At 33.8% G+C, this 22,305-nt stretch overlaps 4 protein-coding genes across 4 annotated transcripts; 2 read left to right on the top strand and 2 right to left on the bottom strand.

Annotated features, from left to right (window-relative positions):
* Window positions 1–2,271: 2,271 nt before the first annotated feature.
* On the top strand, window positions 2,272–10,378 carry LOC106764975 (delta-1-pyrroline-5-carboxylate synthase). The gene is made up of 17 exons (XM_014649439.2): window positions 2,272–2,756; window positions 2,974–3,135; window positions 3,989–4,266; window positions 4,728–4,878; window positions 4,967–5,131; window positions 5,214–5,291; window positions 5,522–5,611; window positions 6,435–6,521; window positions 6,633–6,719; window positions 6,800–6,896; window positions 7,783–7,886; window positions 7,976–8,051; window positions 8,924–9,074; window positions 9,240–9,308; window positions 9,552–9,618; window positions 9,701–9,771; window positions 10,105–10,378. The coding sequence occupies exons 1-17, from the start codon at window positions 2,415–2,417 to the stop codon at window positions 10,178–10,180; spliced, it is 2,151 nt and encodes a 716-aa protein (XP_014504925.1). The 5' UTR covers window positions 2,272–2,414; the 3' UTR covers window positions 10,181–10,378.
* A 260-nt stretch (window positions 10,379–10,638) lies between these two features.
* LOC106764120 (uncharacterized protein At2g39795, mitochondrial) lies at window positions 10,639–11,982 on the bottom strand. The gene is made up of 3 exons (XM_014648348.2): window positions 11,668–11,982; window positions 11,233–11,570; window positions 10,639–11,129 (listed from the first exon to the last, which is right to left on the bottom strand). The coding sequence occupies exons 1-3, from the start codon at window positions 11,923–11,925 to the stop codon at window positions 10,970–10,972; spliced, it is 756 nt and encodes a 251-aa protein (XP_014503834.1). The 5' UTR covers window positions 11,926–11,982; the 3' UTR covers window positions 10,639–10,969.
* A 591-nt stretch (window positions 11,983–12,573) lies between these two features.
* On the top strand, window positions 12,574–15,965 carry LOC106763072 (histone acetyltransferase type B catalytic subunit). Its single transcript, XM_014647243.2, has 10 exons — window positions 12,574–12,730; window positions 12,823–12,864; window positions 13,159–13,268; window positions 13,382–13,450; window positions 13,581–13,619; window positions 13,700–13,776; window positions 13,914–14,013; window positions 14,556–14,637; window positions 14,738–14,898; window positions 15,031–15,965. The coding sequence occupies exons 1-10, from the start codon at window positions 12,655–12,657 to the stop codon at window positions 15,694–15,696; spliced, it is 1,422 nt and encodes a 473-aa protein (XP_014502729.1). The 5' UTR covers window positions 12,574–12,654; the 3' UTR covers window positions 15,697–15,965.
* A 1,529-nt stretch (window positions 15,966–17,494) lies between these two features.
* Window positions 17,495–20,568, bottom strand: LOC106765084 (mannose-1-phosphate guanylyltransferase 1). Its single transcript, XM_014649580.2, has 5 exons — window positions 20,414–20,568; window positions 19,268–19,399; window positions 18,889–18,951; window positions 18,541–18,780; window positions 17,495–18,442 (listed from the first exon to the last, which is right to left on the bottom strand). The coding sequence occupies exons 2-5, from the start codon at window positions 19,376–19,378 to the stop codon at window positions 17,771–17,773; spliced, it is 1,086 nt and encodes a 361-aa protein (XP_014505066.1). The 5' UTR covers window positions 19,379–19,399; window positions 20,414–20,568; the 3' UTR covers window positions 17,495–17,770.
* Window positions 20,569–22,305: the final 1,737 nt, after the last annotated feature.

The raw sequence follows: 22,305 nt of genomic DNA on the forward strand, positions 1-22,305 counted from the left end.
TAAAATGGGTCACAGCCCGCGAGTCAACCCGGCCCGTCACGGGTTCGGGCTGGGTTGGGTTTGAAAAGTACAACCCACTTATATGCGGGTCAGATTTCAACCCGACTCATTTACACCCGGCTCATGCGGGTTGAACCTGTGGTGAACCGGATTGGCCCACCATCCCACCTACCTAATTTTATTTTTTTAATTTATTATTTTATTTATGAAACCCTAAAAAATAAAATACTTTCTTCACTCACAGTGTATACCAAAAAAAGTAACCTCTGCTCTCACAAATCACTCTCACGGTACTTGCTCTCATTTGACGGTGTTCTCACCCTCACTTCACTAAAATTCTTCAAGGAGCAAGTAAAACACCCTTCCTTTTTTCTTCTCTTTTCTCCACAGTTTTGTTTTCTCATTCTCTTTCCTTTTTTTTTTCAAAAATCATATAATGACAAAAATAGGGGTTTGCGAATTTGTTTTTTATCTGGGGGATTTAAAGATATGAAATGATTTTTTCATGTTCTAACATGCTTGTATCAGATTTTGTTCATTTTATTTAAACAAATTGAGTATACATTATTTGAACAAACTCTTTTTGATATCTTGTGAATTTGGAAAATTATGTTACAGATTAAACTATTAATTTTATGTTGATGTTGTTGAGTACTGGTTCTCTCTTTTTTTACTAATATTTTTTTATTGATTGTCCGAATTGTTCTGATATTAGAAAAATCTTTATTAGTGAATTTGGAGACAACATGAACAAGGGTCAAGGGTTACAACAAGAACAAAAAAAGATGATGAATATAAGAAATTTATTTCTATGTTTTTTGTGTTTGTTTTTGGATGACATTTGGATTATATTGTACTTTTTATTATTATTTTGAATTGTCTTTAACATAATTTTTTGGGAGTAAAAATTGTTTAAATTTAAATTACAGAAAGTTTGTATTTTTTTTATTTTAAAAAAAATTAATTAAATGGACTACTGAACCAACCCGTTTACCCACCAACACATGGTGGGTCGGGCCGGGTTCAAGTTTTTCTGGCTCGCTAATAAATGAGTCGGATTGGGTTGGCTCACTAAGTGACCAACCCGTGGTGGGCCGAACCGGGTCGAGCCGGTTTACCCGTTTTGACAACTCTAAAATTTAACTTTCTTTTATAATAAATAAAAGTTACCCAAAATTACTAAAAGTGAATTACAAATATTTTAGAAAGATCAAAATCATATTTTACCCAAATTTCAATAAAAAAAATTATAACATTTTTTGATAAGTATTTATTAAATTTATCAAGTGAGACATAATTTTTTTAAATTATTTATGAAAAACTTTAAATGCTTAAAGTCTAGTCGTTTGTTTAAATAAAGAATTCAGATGGAAATAAAAAGTTATAAATGCTTAGATTTTGTAAGATTTCAAAGCAAAACTTATAAGAGGGGACTTTATACACCAATGACATCCTCATGTCTTATATTTTTTACATTAACCATGTTCTAATATCTTGTCCCATACATGTGTTAGAGTTGGTGTTTGGTAGGTAAAGATTTATTAAGTACCAAAAGTTGACTCTTACAAAAAAAATGGGGAAGACATTTTTTAAGTTCAATTTCTTCTTGTGTTATAAATTTAAATATTTTAAATTTATTTTCTTGTTTTGTTCCTCCGTTTAATGTGTAATTGATTAACATTATTACAAAACATTTTTACTTTTAAATATTATATATTGTTCAATGATTGAAAATCCTCTTTTGTTAAATACAACTTCTTTCACGCACTTTTTTTTCGACTGTCATTAATCATATCTTAATATGTCCAATTATCTTCTACAACTTATCTTCACTTATTTGTTTATATATTTATTTTGTAATGAAATTAAGATTATTAGAGTTACATATATAAAATTTAAACAATAATTTATAGGAGCGTAATCTCATTCAAATTGATTTACTTTTTAACCTATATTTTTCTTTAATTTTTAAAAATCAAATTATAAATAAAAGAAAGCACTGCATTTGAAACAAATATTTTTTTTTTATAGAATAATGAAACAAAAATATTGAACGAATGATTTTTTTTTAAATAATAGTATACAATCTCAAATTAAATTCTTCACTGGTTTAGTATGTGGTCAACGGAACTGAAATTCTAGCTACGAATTATATATATATATATATATATATATATATATATATATATATATATATATATGAGACTCTCTCACATGGTAAATGAAAAACGATTTCTAATTTAGAAAAAAATAATCATAATTACCATTTCTAATGAAGGGTTTACCACGAAGGTGAAGGAGAGAAACGCGTACGATTGTGATTGGGCTTTTATTTTCACTTGGATTCCACTGATTCCATTTTCCTTTTGTACTTCGAAGGTCTTCTCTGCTATTGCTCGTATCAGTGCTCAGCCATGGAGAGCGCGGTGGATCGTTCTCGGGGTTTCATGAAGGACGTGAAGCGTGTGATCATCAAAGTTGGCACCGCGGTGGTCACTCGCGAAGAAGGAAGGTTAGCGGTTGGAAGATTGGGAGCTCTGTGCGAGCAGATTAAGCAACTCAACTCTCTCGGATACGACATTATACTCGTCTCCTCTGGCGCCGTCGGTATTGGACGGCAAAGGCTACATTTCCGTAAATTAATCAACAGCAGCTTCGCCGACCTTCAGAAACCCCAACTCGAACTCGACGGCAAGGCCTGCGCTGCCGTTGGACAGAACAGTCTCATGGCTCTCTACGATACGCTGTTCACTCAGGTAAGTAAATATTTCTAATTGTTATTGCATTCATTAGTAGTTACGTTCATCGACAAAATTTAGATTCAGTTTCGTGGATTTTGATTTAGATTTAGAATTACAGTTTTGCATTGGCAATATTTTGCGTCTTGCACTAAAACCTTGTGTCTGAGAAACTGAAATTTATTAGGAGAATAACACTAGCGTCTAAATTTTAATTTTCATTTCGCGGTTTCAGCTCGATGTGACATCGGCTCAGCTTCTTGTGACGGATAACGATTTTCGAGATAAGGATTTCAGGAAGCAGCTTACTGAGACTGTGAAGTCGCTGTTGGCGCTGAAGGTTATTCCGGTGTTCAATGAGAACGATGCCGTTAGTACCAGGAAGGCTCCCTATGAGGTTTGTTGACGACAATACCTAATATTTTCGTGGAACCGATGAAAGAGTTTGAATGTGTTCTTTCTAGTTTGTGGCATGATATGATCGAGGTTCAACCTACAAGAAAAATACCTAGGTCCGATTTGGACAATTTCTGCTACTTATAGGAAAAGATAATAAGAAGCTGACTTTCGTAAGTCATGATTGACTTAAACGCACTTGAATCGACTCTTATTTAACCTCTTCAAAATATGATTTTAATTTATGCATAAATTTTAACATATGAGAGATGATTAATTTCATTTTATCTTTTTGGTTTCTTCTCCTATGAGTATTTAGATTGATTTTTTTTATTCAAACAATACCTTAATGTTCTGTTAGACTTGAATGCTGATTCTGTATCCAAGGATTATATTCTGAACATTTTGTTGGAATTCTGATCACTGGCATATACTCCTCCCTCATTTTATTTGTCTCTTTAAAATATCAAAAGCTTTAATTATTTTTATATAATATCATCAAGCAATAAATACACCACTAAATGTAGCTATAACTGTGCAGTGTAGTTAATCATATATGAAATGAGAGTTTTTAGTTAGATAAGATTATTTTATCATGGGCATAGGTGTTATGAACTATTCTGTTAGATGTGTGTATTACACGAGAGGGAGGGAATAACAATTTTTATACAGGAAATAAAACTGTTTTTTTCCTTCAGCACAATTTTACTTGTTTGTTCGGAGATTAGAAATTTTACTGGTTTCATTTTAGCTTGATAGTTATTTTGGAGTCTGCTTCCTGGATTGATTGCTTTATTATTTTCATTTCTATCTAGTTAAGTACATTAAGTGTTGTTAGCACATTTTTTGTGCAGGATTCTTCTGGTATATTTTGGGATAATGATAGTTTATCTGCTTTATTAGCCTTGGAGTTAAAAGCCGATCTCCTTGTTTTGTTGAGTGATGTAGAAGGTCTTTACAGTGGCCCTCCAAGTGACCCACATTCAAAGCTTATTTATACATATAACAAGGAAAAACATCAAAGTGAAATTACTTTTGGTGACAAGTCTAGAGTGGGAAGAGGCGGAATGACTGCCAAAGTAAAAGCTGCGGTTCATGCAGCTGAAGCTGGCATTCCTGTTGTTATTACCAGGTTCACTATTACACCATATTGTTGAGAAATATTATTACACTATTTCTGAGAAAGATTATTACTTCGATGCATTTTTTTTATCAGTGCCGTTTTCAATTAGAAATAGGTTAGTTATGCCTTGACATCTAAACAGACTGCTTCTTTACTTGGAAATGGAAAATTGATTAAATGGCTTGCACTTTCCTGCTTCTTTACTCCTTATCCTTTCAATTTCTTTTCTTTTGGTCTTCTCGCACACCACTTGTTTTGAGTTTGTAAATCTAAATGAAAATGATGTGCATGCCCACATAGAGAATGGAAAAATCACTTTATGAGATCCCTCCTTTACTTTTTCGTTTGTCGTTATGCCCCAAGAAAACTGTGAGATCAAGTGTTAGAAGTAAACTTACTATATTGATGATCTTCTGTGCGAGTTGGTTTGTCCCTGTTTGTTTCTATCACATTTTTTTTTCTCCTTGCAGTGGTTTTGCACCTGAGAATATCATTAATGTTCTCCAAGGACAACGTATAGGAACTCTCTTCCATAAAGATGCACATGAGTGGGCTCAAGTAAAAGAGGTTGATGCACGTGAGATGGCTGTTGCGGCCAGGGAATGTTCCAGAAGGCTCCAGGTATCTTCACATTTATAAAATGTGAGAAGTCGTGGATATTACTGAGATGTTAATGAAGCAATTCTGATGTTTTAATTTCACTTTGTAGGCCTTATCTTCAGAGGAAAGGAAACAAATTTTACTTAAAATAGCTGATGCCCTGGAAGCAAATGAAAAAATAATCAGGATTGAAAATGAAGCTGATGTTACTGCTGCACAAGAAGCAGGATATGAAAAATCCTTGGTGGCTAGGCTAGCTTTAAAACCTGGGAAGGCAAGAAAGTCTCTTCTAGAAGAAATTATCCATATTTTTACAAACTGAAGAATTCATGATGATAAACTATGATAACTGACAGATTGCAAGTCTTGCAAACAACATGCGAATTATTGCCAATATGGAAGATCCAATTGGTCGAGTATTAAAACGTACTGAGGTAATGGGAAGTTGATCTGGAAATATATAGTTTAGGTCATGGTATTAACAGCATATTTTAATCTTATAACTTTAGTTAAGATAGAATTTTAGTGTGATTGATGCTTTGTTCTAAACTAAGCTTTTGGTTTTTGTCTTAAGAATGAACAATTTTCTGTTGGACACTCTCAATTGCACGAAATTTTTTATATATTGATATATAAGGCTTCTGACAGCTACACTTTTATTCAGCTTTCAGATGGGCTAATTTTGGAAAAGACATCATCTCCTTTGGGAGTGCTCCTTATTGTTTTTGAGTCACGTCCTGATGCTCTTGTACAGGTGAATTAAACTTTTTCATCTTTTATCGTTCTCTTTTCACCTTTGGTTTAAACTTGGTTAAGTACTTCAATTTTCCGGAAAGGAAAAATGGGCACTTTCCATTTAACTCTATACTCGGTGTTCGGCCTTTACATTACATTCATTTGTTATCCTTGTTTACTTCTTCTGCTTATAGTATCAGGCTTTGAATGTCCTAGGGAAGATCTATTTACCAAATGAGTGAGAGTTTTCAAATGAGCTTTATGACATCATGACTATGAAAAATTAACTGAGATTCATACGCTCCTTAGCAGTAAGAGTTGAAAGTACCTGCATAATAAAAAAAGTGGAACATTTTAATACATAGACATTAGATAAGACATACGAGCTTTTTATATTTTGACTCATTTCCTTCAATCAGTCATAATATACTTCCTTGACATGTAATTTTCCATAATCTTGAACATTGTTGTCCCAATGACTCATTGAGTATAAATTTTGACAGCCGTACTTTTAATTACTGATGATTCTCTATGCCAATGTATTGCAACAGGGTGGTATGCTGGGGTAATGAATTTCTCATTTCATATGTTCCCATTCATTAGGAGCATAATATTTTTTACTTCTATTATGTTTTATTTTCCTTTCCTTTTTTTTTTTTTTACTTTTATGCGTAGGTTTGTAATTTATTAAATTAAGATGTTTTTTTACTTGTCAATTTTGATCTATAATGGGATTAATGTTATGGTATGAATGAGGTTTCGGAGCTTAAAACAGTCATGTTATCTTTATATTATATGCTGTTTATTTACATTTTAGTGGTAGTTTACTATCATCTGTACAGATAGCTTCATTGGCAATCCGAAGTGGGAATGGGCTTCTCTTGAAAGGTGGCAAAGAAGCTAAGCGATCAAATGCAATTTTGCACAAAGTTTGGTTCCAAATAAATTAATCTCTAAACTATTTCCCGTTTAAATTTGATTTGTTCACAGTCGCCATTAATAAAATATTTATGGGGTGATTCTGTATGCCTGAGATGCAGGTAATTATTGAGGCCATACCAGATAATGTTGGTGGAAAACTTATAGGACTTGTGACCTCAAGGGAAGAAATCCCTGAGCTACTTAAGGTGAATTAATTAGTGAAGCTTGTTTTCATTTTATACACTTATTCCCCTTAAGCATTGGCACCTTCTTCTTGAACTTTCAGCTGGATGACGTAATTGATCTGGTAATTCCAAGAGGCAGTAACAAACTTGTTTCTCAGATCAAGAGTTCAACTAAAATTCCTGTTTTAGGTCATGCTGGTAAGACCATTATGCTAATGTTTAAACATAGCATTAGTTGAGCTTTATTCTCTTCAATGTGTACTGTGTAATTTTTTGGTCCCTCAAGTTTTTTCAAGTCATTTAATTCCTTTATTTTTTAAATCAAACAAATTTAGTCCTGCTGCTAATTTATTTCTACCTTAGACCATCAAATTCGTCTTTTTCTGTTTAATCCTCTCAAATTAAATCATCTTCCACCCAAAATTCAATATTCAAACCAAAACAAATTTGAAATAAAATATAAAAAATTGGTTTAAACTTTGGATTGACCTTGTTTTTTTTTTCTAAAATCTCAATTAGGTCCTTGTTTTTAAAATCTCAATTTGATCATTTTCTTTAGTACAGTACTAATGATGTTAACTTATGTCACATGTCAATTTGTAATTTTTTATAATTTTTTTAAAGAAGATTGCCATGTGTCAAATGAGGGTCATGTGAGAGATGATGTCTGATGCGGTAGTGATGCCTTGTGTCACTATTGAGTCAAGTGTCATATGAAAAATTTCAATTTAGTTTTTGTATTTGTTATTTGTCTCAATTCATTTTTTTTAAGATAGAGTAATTTTATACTCTCCAAATTGAGACTAAATTTAACTTTTATATAAATATTATAATGATATTTTTATTAAATATTTTTAAATAGGTTAAGTTTATTTAATTTTATATCTTACATTGAACTTTATTTAAATTTTTCTTAAAATGTAATTGGCTTGAATAAAATCTGAGAGATCAAAACCTTACACATATAATGGGCCAAAAGTATAGTTAAGCTATGAATATAGTGTCTAAGCGGTGCTTGTTGTGGTATGGTAAACCATATGCCTTTCATTTTTTCGACTAATAAGCTGTGCTGTTACTAAACCAGATGGAATTTGCCATGTCTATGTTGATAAGTCTGCTAATGTGGAGATGGCAAAGCGGATTGTATTAGATGCAAAAATTGATTATCCGGCAGCCTGCAATGCCATGGTAAACTAAATGCACTAGTGACTCTATAAGATTGGTAAAGCTAGCATTATCGGCTGTATATAACTTCTGTTTTTAAATTTCAACTTCAGGAAACACTTCTTATCCACAAGGATTTGATAGAGAAAGGTTGGCTCAATGAGATCATTCTTGACCTTCGAACTGAAGGTATGATTTCTTATCCACAAGGATTTGATAGAGATTATTCTGACGTTTTTCAACTGACATATAGTGCACGTACTTGGAATACTTGACAAAACTGAATTTTGTTAAATGGATAATTAGGAACTCTGTAGTATGTTTTCTTGAAATGCTATCAATAATCCTCTAACACTAATTGAAATTTATTAGGACTCAATTATTTGAATTCACTTTCTCTTTTGAATTTTACTTAATAGTTTCATGATTTTCAATAAATGTCAACCAAGTGTATTTGAATGTGATAGAGTGTATTGCTAGCACTTATGTTTTCTTGAATTCTCTTGAGCAAGTTATGGTGAGAAGATAAACATCAATATGCAATTTGATCTTCATAGTGCTAATGCTAACTTGCAGTAGTGCTAGGTTGATTTACATTACAGGGCTAGTTCCTGGATCCAAGTTATTGAGGACAAGTTCTTCCGTTTTTAATGGTTTTGAGCTTGTCTGCATATTATCTATCCTGTGAATATTTCTAAAATGAGCGTTCCTAACAAGCTTTGTTTCAAAAAGACCTTGGTGACATTGAATTGTAAATGTTGATTAAGAATAATATATAAACTGTGTTACCTAGTTTTTGCTTTTGTCGGTTCAAAAATATTCTAGCAATTAAAATGATCTTTTAGGCATTTAGAACTGAAAGGCAACTCCGAGGTTTAGTCAGTTGTCCTTTTATGGACTCCAGTTTACATCCTTACTAGACTGGTGAGTTATTTCTTGGCATCGTTTTTAACATATAAAAGCTTAGGTAATTGAGGGTCCATTTAGGTACAAATTATACCAATTTGAAGGTATTATCTTTTATAGTTTTTGGAACGACTAAAGTATGTAGATTTATGCAGGCGTTATATTATATGGAGGACCTGTGGCAAGTTCTCTGTTAAATATTCCACAAGCACATTCATTTCATCATGAGTACAGTTCGCTGGCTTGCACCGTCGAAATTGTGGATGACGTGTATGCAGCTATTGATCATATAAATCTGCATGGAAGGCACGTCGTCGTTTTCTGCTTGATAGGGAACATGTTGAAATATATTCTTGCTTTCATTTGTCTTCGCTGATCTCCATTTCAGTTGAAATCTATTATAGTGTAGCGAGCTTAGATGGCAGAGTATCTCATCTTTTGTTTTTTTTTTTTTTTTTTTTTTTATGCCAGTGCACATACTGATTCGATTGTTGCTGAAGATAACGAAGTAGCTAATGTGTTTCTACGCCAAGTAGACAGGTAACTTTTGAAATATCTTATTTTTTTTTATTATTTAATAAATAAATATTTCAGGGAAATAATATAAAAGATTTCCCTCTTAATTCTCTATTTTGCTGCTTCTTATTCTCTACGATTTCACAAAGTTGCTCATATGTAAATATTAAAAAAACTTTTCATTAAATTATTCACTTCTTTCCAAGAAGATATCAACACTTGGGGGCAATGGCATTTATGTAAATATTGTTCGTCTTGTATTGGCAGTGCTGCTGTTTTTCACAATGCAAGCACCAGATTCAGTGATGGGGCACGATTTGGACTAGGCGCAGAGGTAGAAATACTGTTTGCATTATATAATCAATCTTTTCATTATGGTTGTTGATTTAGTATGTAATTCACTTTTGGTTGAATAGGTTGGAATTAGTACAAGCAGGATTCATGCTCGAGGTCCAGTAGGAGTTGAGGGATTGTTAACAACAAGATGGTATGGGCTGATGGTCAATTTATACTGATAAAATTACTACAATCAAAATTTTCAGTCATTCATTTGACAGTTGTCACTGATAGTGTAAACCGCATCTTAAATATCAATAACTTGCTGCAACACAATCACAGAAAGTAGCCGGATTAAAGATGCTGCACCTGCATGTTTTTAACGGAATATATCTTATAAGCCTACTCTAGAGTTTAGAATACGTTCTTAAGCTATGCATGAATCTTGAATTTCATCACAAGCAATCATTTTATAATAAACCTCCATTTTATGTGGTGCTTCCTTCGTGTTTTACGTACTGTCTTTTGCCTTGTACATACGCAGGATACTAAAAGGAAGGGGACAAGTGGTAGATGGTGATAGAGGCGTTGTCTACACCCACAAAGACCTTGCAATTTAATTTTAATGGTGCTTTGATTCCTTTTGTAGCCTTTTCGTTTGTTTGTTTTTTTTTTTTTCACAGTAGAGAACGGCATTTGTACGGTTAAATAAAACTGGGTAATTTATATCATTTGCTTGTTCCTTTTTGTCTAGAATCTTTACTGTCAACAATTATGGTCCACAATGTTTAACGATTCTTGAATGACTACAATTTCAATTTGAGTTAATTTTTATATGTACGATGCTGTAATTCTTCCACTTGAGACGGAACCCCTGGCATCCCAGGTTGGAATTGGTTAAAGTCCGGTTCCTATGCAAATCGACAGCTAACAGTGATGATCTTAAAAGTAACAATTTTTATTACATTGAGAAATTATCGATTTGGACTTGATTAATCAGAAACCCTCATGTTAACTCGTTAAGAAAAGCAAAAGGGTTTCAGGAATATTTATAACTGCAATTTTTTGAAAAGAAATGTATCAGTTAACAAGCTGAGAATTCATATCTTTCTAAAACAAGAAATACCGCAATTTACTCAATGGAAAATAAGAAAGGATGAAAAACACTGAAGGCATGCAATCAACATAAACCAATAATTTTCTCCATCAAACTTATTGCACCTAAATCAATTCAGCCAACACTTACACGCATAATCTCCCTTCAATAGCTAATAGGAGCAGCGCTACAACTAAACCGCTACGATAAAATCTTTCGGTATTGTTTCCTTCAAATGTATAAGCAAATGATTACCCAAAAATTCAGCCACGACCATACTTTTTGCGGTAAGCACATAAGAAGACGTGAAGGCTCACGCTTGAACGAAGTTCTTGAGCTTATTCAGCCACACCAAGTACTCTTTACTGTCCTTGTTGATCATGTACTCATGCAAGAAATTGGTTGTGCTGGGTTTGATTCCTCTGATTTCCAAATACCTATGGAAAGACTTCTGCAAATTCTCATCCAAGTCCCTGCAGAAGGCAATAAAACACAGCAAGTTCAATCATACAACACCTTACCACAACCACAAACAAAAAGTAAATTTTTCAAAGAGTTGCAGGAAGAAGGACGTACTGAAAGTCTGGTCCCTCGTAGGCAATTTGATCCTCGGTAAGATCAGGATTCTTGACAGACAAACTATCAATAATAATCTCATCAGGGTAACCCACACAGTTAAACTCTAGATAGGGTCCACCCTTCTTGGAAACACTGACCGAAAGTGGAATGCTAGACTGAGGAGCTCTTTCACCCTCATTATCATCATCGTCGTTATTTCCTTCCCCAGTAACCAGATCAGGCATGTGAACTTCTACCTTAATTTCCTCATCTTGGTACGTTCTCTCGAGCGTTATAGTTTGATGTCCGGGACTATCAATTATTTTAAAAGGAAAATTACTCGGAACCTCTTCCTCCTATCAACCAAATCAACTTTCAGTACAAAACACTCTCAAAGCTAAAACAACCATAGTTATTAACATGTATGAATTACAAAACGATGAAGAGACTCACTGCGTTGTGATCGTCAGCTTCCTTGGCGCATTCGATTTCGGATTCGATGACTCGGAGAAGGTTCTCATCGGAGGTTGGTTTCTTCCGGGCAGCTGCAGAAGAAAAGTGAAACTTTGGAACAAACGAATCCTTGTGGTGGTTGATGGCAGAGAAAATTAAGGTGCGGTGACCCAGGTGGTTATTCTTCGTCAATTGACCCGCCACCGCAAGGGCCCTCACAAAAGAACTCGACTTGCGAAGAATTGAGTTGAACGCCATGGCCAAACACGAAAGGGTTTTACTAGGGTTTTAGGACGAGGATTGGGAAATATTTTTAAGACATTTTAAACTTATATAGCTATCTTGACACCCAACTGTAAAATCTTGGTCCGTTTCTGTTGGTTCAGCCCAATAACGGACACCCGAGATTCGTCCCATTTTGATGCCATTTTTTTTTTTTGCACCACCATACTTTCCTTCTGCATTCCATAAATATGAAAATCCTCATTTTGCTCTTCTGATTTTAAAAATTAAAAGGTGTTTTTTCAGATTATATAGTACCAAAGTCAAAATTCTCTTTCAAATTGAATAATTTGTCATTTTTTTTACACAAAAAAGTTTTCGGATAGTCTAATCCGAAAAATAATTTTTTATTTTTGGATTATCCAATCTCAAAGTCATCTTTTCTAAAGAAAGGTTTTTAATTGTATAATTCAACTTGAAACTATTGGGAATAACTTGAATATATTTTTGTTTCCTCGTAAATATGTTATTTTTGTGCTTTCCTTTCAAAGCAAACCCAACCATTACGAAAATCAAGTCGAAATAAAGATGTCTATTATTCTCCAAGTGTATATTTGGGCCTCCAGTTAGGAGTTCGGCCCAATAAGGGGTGCCGGGAATTTGTCCTATTTAAAAGCCCCCGATTATTGGTGAAATTTGATTTCCCGCTCTGAAAACCCTAACAACCTCTGAGATTGAGTGAACTGGGAAGGGAAGCAAGAGCGAATGGGGCAGAAACAGCGAGGAAGTTCTGATGACAACGAAGTGAAGAAACGACGACGTGTCGGTTTCTCAGTAATAGGTGAGTTTCACTTATTTTGTAGTACTTATTGTGTTGAATTATTCATTCCACGGGGCGACGACGTATATGAATATTTTGGTCGGGTTTTGTAGATGATGGAGTTGAGGCCAAAGATTGCATCACAATCTACCTAGGTATGCTTAAAATACGCGATAATTTTGTCATGTTGCTCTGTAGTTCTTAATTTGGATGGTTATAGTGTAACTTGAGTATGTAATGGTCAAAGGTGGTTTCTTTGGAAATGGGTTGCTGACCTTATGATTTTGCTAATTATGTGTGGGGTGTCTCTTTTCTTGCCAATGACCTCTTTTGAGCTTGGTTTGCTAAGGGCTTGATCTTGCTAATCAATTTCTGCTCAAGTTCGTTTATGTAGCTGCGTTGCATACTTTAATTTTAATATTTATTTAATGTCTGCTACTATTGTACAGTTTCAAGCAAGGAAGAATTTGATGCTCCAGAAAGCTTTGTCATTCATCCTGTTGATTTGAATAACTTTTTTAATGATGATGGAAAAATTTATGGCTACGAAGGTTTGAAGGTTAGATTCATTTTTAACAACATTAAATTTATTTATTGAAAAATAACTGTATTTGAATGTTTTATGTGATACGATGTCTTATTTTTTTCAGCTGTTTTGAATTTGTTTTGCAGATTACCATCTGGGTTAGCAGCATATCTTTTTATTCATATGCCGATATTGCATTTCTAAGTTCATCTGATGTAAGTTCTGAAATTTTTTACAATTTTGACTAATGGGAAAAATCATATGTATGTTCAAAATTTTAATTTGTTATGCATCAAGCATTATGACTGACCGTTTTTTTTTTTTTAATTTGCTCAATTTTTTAAGCGAGGCAAAGGTATCACTGATCTAAAATCTGCTCTTCAGGTACGCATCAATATCACCTGGGTGACCACTAACTCCTTTCACTCTTTCATGACATTGCCACTTGTTTATTTTTTGTGTAGACAATTTTTGCTGAGACTCTTGTTGATAGCAAGGATGAATTCCTTCAAAAATTTATGGTGGATAATGATTTTCTTAGGTATTTTGTCTTTATTATGCCGTACATTCAACACAAAAGCAACACACTTGTCATGCAAGTTTTCTTTCCTTAGTAATGTTTGGAAATTGATTTATAAAATTGGAGGGTTGTGGATGATTTTTTTAATTGATTTGCAGAACAAACATCTCAGAGGGAGAAGTTCTGAAGCACAAAGCTTTCACGGAGAAGATTTGTGATTCTAATCAGCATACAGATTCATCTGCTTCAAATGTTGAGGTTGTAATTTACATTTAGGCTCAATGTATTGCTCTTTGGTCAAGAGTTAGGCTATCTGATTATCTAAAACAAATGTTTTCCAAATTTCTAGTGCAGTCTTGTGAAGTCTCAAGTAAATTCTGTTTCACTACATTGAAGGAGTGGAATATGTAATCGGCCTATGTTAGTGTGTCATGATGCTGAATTGCTGATGGTGGTTTATAATAACGCTATTCTTCTGGAAAACTTGCATGCCTGGTCAATTAAATTTTCTCCTTTCTTGGCATGAATAGATTAGGCAAAAATGATTCTTGGAAAGTGAATTGTACATGCCCACCTATTTGTGATTGTAATTGGTGATTTTAGCCAAATCTTCAGCTGTAAATTTTGACGGTTCTAATGGGAAAGTTTATCAAATAAGTCATGTGTCACACTTGTCTGTGGTGGTTACATTTTCTGGTTAGCCAGTGGGGCCTAATGCACTTAGTATGTGACAATTGGTATGCATATTTTAGGGGCATTTTGTGAAGATGAATGACGTTTTTGTTTAACTTCTGGGCCAGGTTGTCCGTTTGGTGGGAGGAAACATGGCTACTGGGCAACTTTACAGTCATTTAATACCCCTCACACTACTACTTGTTGATGGTAATTTTCACGTATTATACTACGTTATATGCCCTTGTTACAAACTGTTTAGATTGCATATTGACGTAGCTGATATAATTTTACCTTGTTTGCCGTGTAGGAAGCAGTCCTATTGATGTTACTGATTCACAGTGGGAGATGTATGTTGTGTGTCAGAAGACAACTGATCAGCAGGGAGAGATCCAATATGGGTTGATTGGTTTTTCTGCTGTTTATCGATTTTATCACTATCCTGATGATTCCAGATTGCGATTAAGTCAGGTTTGTAAGATTCTGGACATTTCGTAAATGCTGTTATGCACTCAAAATCAGTTATAACTTTTAACATGCTCTTAAAGTTCTCTCAAATGCTTACTTTTGCCACCTTTTGACGATAATTGCTGTTTATGGCAGATACTGGTATTACCTCGGTACCAGCACAAGGGTTATGGTCGATTCCTTCTAGAGGTGCTTTATGATGTTGCAATAGCTGAAAATGTTTTTGATTTCACCGTAGAAGAGCCACTAGATCACTTCCAACATGTCCGCACTTGTGTTGATACCCTTCGCCTTCTTCGTTTTGACCCAATTCAGAATATAGTTACCAAAGCTGTTTCCCTTCTAAAGCAAGGAAAGCTATCAAAGAAAACACATTGTCCTCGACTTTTGCCTCCTCTCAGTGCGGTGGAGGATGTAAGGAAAAGTCTGAAAATTAACAAGCAGCAGTTTCTCCAGTGTTGGGAGGTTTTGATCTACATTGGTCTTGATCCTATTGACAAGTACACGGAGAACTTTGTTAGTATTATTTCCAACCGTGTTAAGTATGATATCTTAGGGAAAGATTCTGGGACATCTGGGAAGCAACTTTTTGATGTACCAAGTGATGATCAGGAGATGTCATTTGTCATGTTCAGGTCAGAGGCCAACGAAGCTAGTAATACTGTGCAAATGGATGACAATCTGGCTAATCAAGAAGAGCAACTCCAGAAGTTAGTTCTGGAAAGGGTGAACCAAATTAAGTTGATTGCTGAAAAGGTGACCCAGCTGCATCTTGAGAACAAAGGCGTGGCTGTTGATTAAATTTGTGGTTCTCAAGATAGCAGGAGATAAACAGGTCTTTCTATAAGATTATGTAATTGGTTTTATTACTGGGGACCAATTATAGTTTGTATTTGTGGACAATCACTCGGTAGTTATTTGGGTTCTTTGTTGTAGGCTTTATTTTAAGATTCTCCTGTTGTAGTTCGTGAAGGACCAGTGATCCATTGACCTGTAATTACTGAGTTACTGAGATTAACCACAGCACAGTCGATTGATTGACATTCAGAAGAGATTGTCCACTTCCAATACGTCTTGCTCGTACTTTTACCTTTAATTTATTTTCATCCCTGAAAATCATGACACCAATTTTAAGAGACAAGTAGAAGTCGCCAAAGCTGGTCTTCATTTTTTATAATGTCAGCGGGTCTGACATAAATAAATATTTAGTTTTAATATAATGTTTGGCTCGAATTTTTATTATTTAAAAGCTGTATAAAGTTCAATTGAAGTTTTTAATTTAAAAATAAAAGGAAATTATTTGGAGGTCAACACTTTTAAAATTACTTTTTTTAAGTTATTCTATCAAGAGTTATCTTATGTCTTAATTTTTCCATTTAAAGAGAATTTAAAAGCTAGGCTTAGCCGTAAACAAGTTTGCTTTTATAGGGGAAGAGATTTTTGCCCTAAGCATTTGTTTTGCCATTTTACATTTACATTAGATATAAGCACTTTAATTGAAACATTGTTTTAGAAAATAAATTCGTCTAAATATTTGCAGAGTATTATACTAGAGGGTGTACAAAGTATAATAAACGTATTGAGTCCAAAAGTAATCTAATGATACATGATTAAGGGCTGAGTCAAGAAAGTTGTTTGGTTTGTCCTGATTAATCATGTAATTGCGAATCTGGATTTGTTAATGTCTTTAAGCTACCCATTAATTAAAAGCCATTATTGACTAGAAAAAAAAAATCATTTTTTTTTGTTGAATAGAAAATAAATTCACTATCATCCAAAGGGTCATACACTCTCACCCATTATTTTCTCTTTTGCTCTTTCTGTCACTTTCTCTTTTTTCATAAAGCAATGCCTCGTATTATTTTTTAAAATGTTTTTGTGGGAAGTTTATATGTGTAGCATTTTCATTTGTCCTGAGTAGGAAAAATCGCTGCAATAATGAATGATGTCCACTTCTATCCACAGTGTTGAGAATTTTGTAATATAGTCGGACATAAAGGCAAGGCCGTACAACCAAAGGTTTCTGTTCATGTTATGTGACATGACTTCAGAAACAATTATCCAAAAATTTAGGGGCCAGGCATGTGCGCAAACGTACCACAATCACAGGCGAAAAATAGTAGAAAAAAAAGTTTATTTTTCAAATATTTGCTCGACTTCAAATCTCAAACAAGATCGTAGATTTCTGTATAAAAGGAATCAAATTTGATCTGTATGAATAAATGTCCCTCACCAGGGTACACATGCTTGAGTAATGCATGACCGTCTTCTTGGTTAGTGCAAAAGAGAATTTGTATATGGAAATATATATTTAAGAGATAAATTTTAAATTAAAATAGTAGTATAACTTTATCCAACCTCAATCAAGCTAAAGGATAAGATGAGTAAGAATTCATTAATAAATTATGGTTCATTATGGTCCCTCCATCACATGGTTCTGCCAGTAGATATAGACCCCACTCACTCGTTCGACCCCATTATATATAAATGTTCTTTTTATATAAACTCAATGATATGAAGTCTACCTGCTTATGATAATATGACCTATCAACTAACCTAATACGTCCTTGGTTTTGGTGTTAGTGAGAATTGCAATGAGTGGAGAAACAACTAACCAATAATTTATTTCTATACACACTGAAAATACACAACTTTTGCACAGTCCAAACGTACGCCCTTTACAAAGATTCTGACCTTCTTAATCAATGCAATGGCGTCACTCGCTCTAATCCAAAAACTGATTTGTAGAGAAAAAAAGAGAGAGATGGGATGAAGTACAAAGGAAAACAAATTAAACGAACAAACATATTTCAGACTGATTAACTCGCTACCTCATCTCACAACATACTACCAATTTGAACATCATTGGCCTTACTCACATGACAATTTCTGGCTTCAGAATATTTGACTTGATCTCCTTGTGGGGCAAAACAACACCACCATTGCTGTAAATTTCATCGCATACATGGACATCTTCTCCGAGGATGGTCATATTATCCACTCGAGCCCATTGACCAACAGTCGAATGCCACCCAATAATACTGCTGGATATACAGGCATGCTTCTTAACCCTCACTCCTCTCATTACTGTGCAGCTTTTGAGTCTAACACCTTGTTCAATGATGCAGCCAGGACCAATAGCAACATCAGGTCCAATGAGACACCCCTCACCAATTTTGGCTGTCTCATCCACAATGACATTCCCCACAATTTGAGACCCACTGGCCAACTTAGAAGATGACTTCTTCCTCAATGAGTCCAGGTAAAGCCTCAGGCCAGAAATATAGTCCCTCGGCTGTCCAATGTCCATCCAGAATCCTGGCAGTACCATTGCAAACAGCTTTTTCTCTGCAGCAATCTTTGGGAACACCTCTTTCTCGATAGAAGTGGGCCTCAGTTCAATTCGATCCAAAACAGAGGGGTTCAACAGATAAATTCCAGCATTGATTTTGTTGCCAACAAACAATTTTGGTTTCTCAACAAATTTATCAACCTGCCCTGTCTTCTCTTCCATCACAACCACACCATATTTTGATGGCTCGTCCACCTACACAAGTAGATGAAAAAATTATGTTGGATTCTCCAATTTCAATTGTACAATCTCGCATGTAAAAAATGAGATTTACTTTTTGTCAAATCTCTTACCTTTGTTACCATTATGGAAGCTTCTCCTCCGTGGCCTTTATGGAATTCAATCATCTCTTTAAGTGGATACTCACTTATAACATCACTGTTGAGAACAAAAAAGGGCTCTCCAGAGTCATCTATCAGCTTATCCCTAGCAAGAGCCAGGGGACCTGCTGTTCCTAGTGGCTCAGTTTCTTGAGAACACGTGATCTTGATGCCAAGCTTTGTTTCAAAATCCTTCAAAAAATTCAACATAACCTGCAGTAGGAAGTATTACACCAAAGTAAAAAATGAATAAACTTTAGCCACATACATCTCTTTTAAGCATTGACTTAAAAACAATGTTGAAAGGAAAGACATTGTTACCTCTGGTTGGTAATTGATGGCTAGCACCACCTCAGTAACTCCAATGGCCTTAAGGGCCTCTATCTGAAAAACAAGAAAAATTGAAAAAAAGAAATCAGAAGTATACTAAATGTTGTTATCATATAAGGAAATAGACATAAAGAACACGTGTAATACATACTAATGCTGTATGTATGCACACATAAAAACTTGGCTCTTTTTATTATGTATCTAGGATAAATCAGATTTTTTTTTTCTCATAAATGTATAGATCTCTGTTATATAGAAGGGAGGCATCAAATGTTGCATGAAAAAGGGTTCTACAAAAAAGTAGAACCCTGATTCAATTTTATTAACAAAAGATGAAAACCTTCTAAAAAGAGGCTTAAAGCAACTGTACCTGATGTAGAATCATAGGTTTGTTAGCGAAATCAACAAGAGGCTTAGGGAAACTGAGCGTTAGTGGCCTCAACCTTGTTCCAAATCCCCCAACCAGAATCAATGCCTTCATTTTGGTGTGCCCTTTACTTCCCTGGAAATTTATAAATTAAAAACAGATCAAAATAAGCAAACAGAAAATGTGATCTAAATATGAGCAGATATATTCAACTGTGTTCTGTAAGTATCAATGCCAGGAACGAAAGAAGAGCTAGCAAAGAGCACCTAAATGAACAACTGGAAAATAAGTAAGCCTGTGCTGAAAATTAATCTGTTGAGTGTGACATGGATCCATTTATGTGTCACTATGCGAAGCATAGGCTAGAACTTGAAAGTAAAAAACACTCAATGTTTTAGCCATACATAAAAAACACAATTGGCGGCTGTTTCCTTCTTTCAGTGGGAGAAATTTTCATACTTGATTTTTATTAAGAAAGAAAAATCCACAAGAGAATCATTGAGGTAAAAATACTGCATTAGTTCAGCACACGAGAACCGAAAACACTCCAGACAGGGATAGTAGGTTGGCTAGCTTCAATCCACATGGGCTACTCTGTAAATAACATTTAAAACCAAACATAAAGGAAACAAAAGACAGAACTTAAAACTGATGTCACAAATGAAACAAGGGATGCAATGAGGTTACATGAATTGGACAGAACAAGTAGCATGACATGACGTATAGTTGCTAAGAGTAGTTTATCCAAGGTCTTTGCAGAGGAAAAACCCTGTCTCTTCCAAACTAGTGTAAATTTCTTATTACATATAATTCAATTCCTCCGTATCAGCTTCAGCCAGAAATTTCACAAATCCATGAAAATTCAAGTAAATTTGCCGAACAGACACATCAATTCAACACAGAGCAAAAGAAAAAATAACTACAGAGAGAGAGAGAGAGAGAGAGAGCAGGGACTTTCGCAGCACACAGCAGCACCAGATCTGAGTAGCACACTGAAATATCTAACGGAAATCAAAAGCAGAGCAAAATTCGAAACAAAAAAAAAGAGGAGCACGAACGTTGCGATTAAACAATCAGAATTCGGAAACAACATGCACTGGTTGATTAGAACAGAGGAAACGGCAATGGCATTGGTTCAATGAGAAATACCTTTAGATCGGCGACGGCGAAAATTAAAATCGAGCTGAGTCTACTCCAACCCGGACCGAGTCAACGCGGCGAGTCGGAATCCACAACTGCAACGAACGAATCCAATAAGAACAACCCCCAAATTCTTCTCCTCCATCTTCCTCTTTATATAACACCCTCACGCGCCAACTGTAAATTATAACTACTCTTTCTTAATTATTACTTTTTTATTTTATTTTATTTATTATACAACGTAAACCGATCCTAAAATAATCAACCAACATATATTGTATATTTTTTATTATAAGATAAAAAATAATTATATTTATTTTTATCAGTCAAAACTATTAAAAATTAAAAAATATATATATAGGATAAGATTTCCACGTGATTTTTAACAAATTATAATTAATAAAAAAATATTATCCTATGGGCGTGAATTTCCTTTTCTTCAGTGTCGGTGGCTTGATACGCTGTTTCGGAATTTGGCCATTCTTCTGTTTGTTTATGCTAACTTTAATCATCCTCTGTTGTTATAATCGTAAGCTGCTATTTCCTTATTCTTCTCTCTATGTACTTTACATGCTACCAAAGTTTCTTCCTTCTTCCACATTTTGTTCTTTCTATAATTATTCTTGTACCATCGCATGAAATTTCCTTTCTCTTTTCAATGCCTTTTTTTTCATCTCAAATCCTATTTATCACATGTTAGATTAATTTTATGACGTCATAATTCACCATCTTATATACTCTCATTATCTAATCAGTATTATTATATTTTTCATACTAGAGTAATGGTCGTTGGTAACTGTCATTATATTATTGCTTAATTAATTATAGTTAAATAATCACTCAACCAAGGGCAACAAAATAAATTCACATTTCGCAATCAGTATTAGTGTGGCCAAACTGGCATATTCCTGATAGATACTCTGCATCTCTTTTTTCTTTTCTGAAAAAATATATACACGCTTTGGTATATTCAGAATCACTTTTTTTTTTCTTTTTAAAACGTTTTAAATTACCAAATTAATACATAATATTATTTAAAAACAATTATTTTGTCTTTTTTATTATTATTTTAGTATTATAAATTTACATCGATACACAAGACTAATTCAATACATTTGCATCAATAAGACTGAGAGCGAGTCTTCAAACGTTCTTGCTTGATATCAACTCTCTGAAATATTTTTGTTTAATAAAAACAATTTTAATTTTCTTTTCAAAAGATTCAATTTATTATGTAAGAAGATATTTTTTATTGATTTTATATTAAACTTTCCCCCCTTGATAGGGTAGTTCTTGTGGTCTACTTCAGTCAAGAAAAAAAATATTCTAAATTAAAAGTTTGTAAACTTTTCATGGTGATTGGAAATTTTTTCTTTATTTATTATTGAATACTTAAATAAAGAAAAAATGTTATATTTCCTCACAAAAAAGCCATTACATAGTCCACTTCTATTCTTTAGATTTTATTAAATTATTATATAAAACTATTTAACATGAGGACAGAGTGAGAATTTGAAACACATAATTTATTTGTTACTTTAATTTTTCTCTAAAGAATAATTATTTTACACGCAAATGGCCTAACCAAACGTGTTGAATTTTGAATTTCCTTTGACATTATAACGAGTCTTAGATCTGGTCATGCAATTTTAGTGTATTGATTATTAATATTCAATTTGCAAATTTAAAATAACTTTTTAAAATAATTAAGTCTGACATTACGAAACAGAAAATTTAAATAAAAACGAAGAGTAAATTATACTTTATAATTATTAAAAATATGAAAAGTGTTAAAATAAAGTATATCGAGATTTGTGGCAGATAAGCTGGCATGGAGAATTAATAAAAAGGCTTAACATTGATGTTATTCTAATTAAGTAACTTGGTCAATGAATTCAGTT

Source organism: Vigna radiata, chromosome 6 (genome assembly GCF_000741045.1).
Source record: "Vigna radiata var. radiata cultivar VC1973A chromosome 6, Vradiata_ver6, whole genome shotgun sequence".
NCBI classification, from domain to species: Eukaryota; Viridiplantae; Streptophyta; class Magnoliopsida; order Fabales; family Fabaceae; genus Vigna; species Vigna radiata.

Bases quoted from the DNA above. Each gene is read 5' to 3' on its own strand.
- LOC106765084 (XM_014649580.2), bottom strand. From the start codon at position 19,378: ATGAAGGCATTGATTCTGGTTGGGGGATTTGGAACAAGGTTGAGGCCA. The intron at 18,952-19,267 runs GTACAGTTGCTT...CTTGTTTTTCAG, and splicing joins AACCTATGATTCTACATCAG to ATAGAGGCCCTTAAGGCCAT. The intron at 18,781-18,888 runs GTAACAATGTCT...TTCCTACTGCAG, and splicing joins CCATCAATTACCAACCAGAG to GTTATGTTGAATTTTTTGAA.
- LOC106763072 (XM_014647243.2), top strand. From the start codon at position 12,655: ATGGGGCAGAAACAGCGAGGAAGTTCTGATGACAACGAAGTGAAGAAA. The intron at 12,865-13,158 runs GTATGCTTAAAA...ACTATTGTACAG, and splicing joins TTGCATCACAATCTACCTAG to TTTCAAGCAAGGAAGAATTT. The intron at 13,451-13,580 runs GTAAGTTCTGAA...CAATTTTTTAAG, and splicing joins CATTTCTAAGTTCATCTGAT to CGAGGCAAAGGTATCACTGA.
- LOC106764975 (XM_014649439.2), top strand. From the start codon at position 2,415: ATGGAGAGCGCGGTGGATCGTTCTCGGGGTTTCATGAAGGACGTGAAG. The intron at 5,612-6,434 runs GTGAATTAAACT...TCATCTGTACAG, and splicing joins GTCCTGATGCTCTTGTACAG to ATAGCTTCATTGGCAATCCG. The intron at 7,887-7,975 runs GTAAACTAAATG...TTTCAACTTCAG, and splicing joins CGGCAGCCTGCAATGCCATG to GAAACACTTCTTATCCACAA.
- LOC106764120 (XM_014648348.2), bottom strand. From the start codon at position 11,925: ATGGCGTTCAACTCAATTCTTCGCAAGTCGAGTTCTTTTGTGAGGGCC. The intron at 11,571-11,667 runs GTGAGTCTCTTC...TTTGGTTGATAG, and splicing joins AAGCTGACGATCACAACGCA to GAGGAAGAGGTTCCGAGTAA. The intron at 11,130-11,232 runs GTACGTCCTTCT...TGCCTTCTGCAG, and splicing joins TACGAGGGACCAGACTTTCA to GGACTTGGATGAGAATTTGC.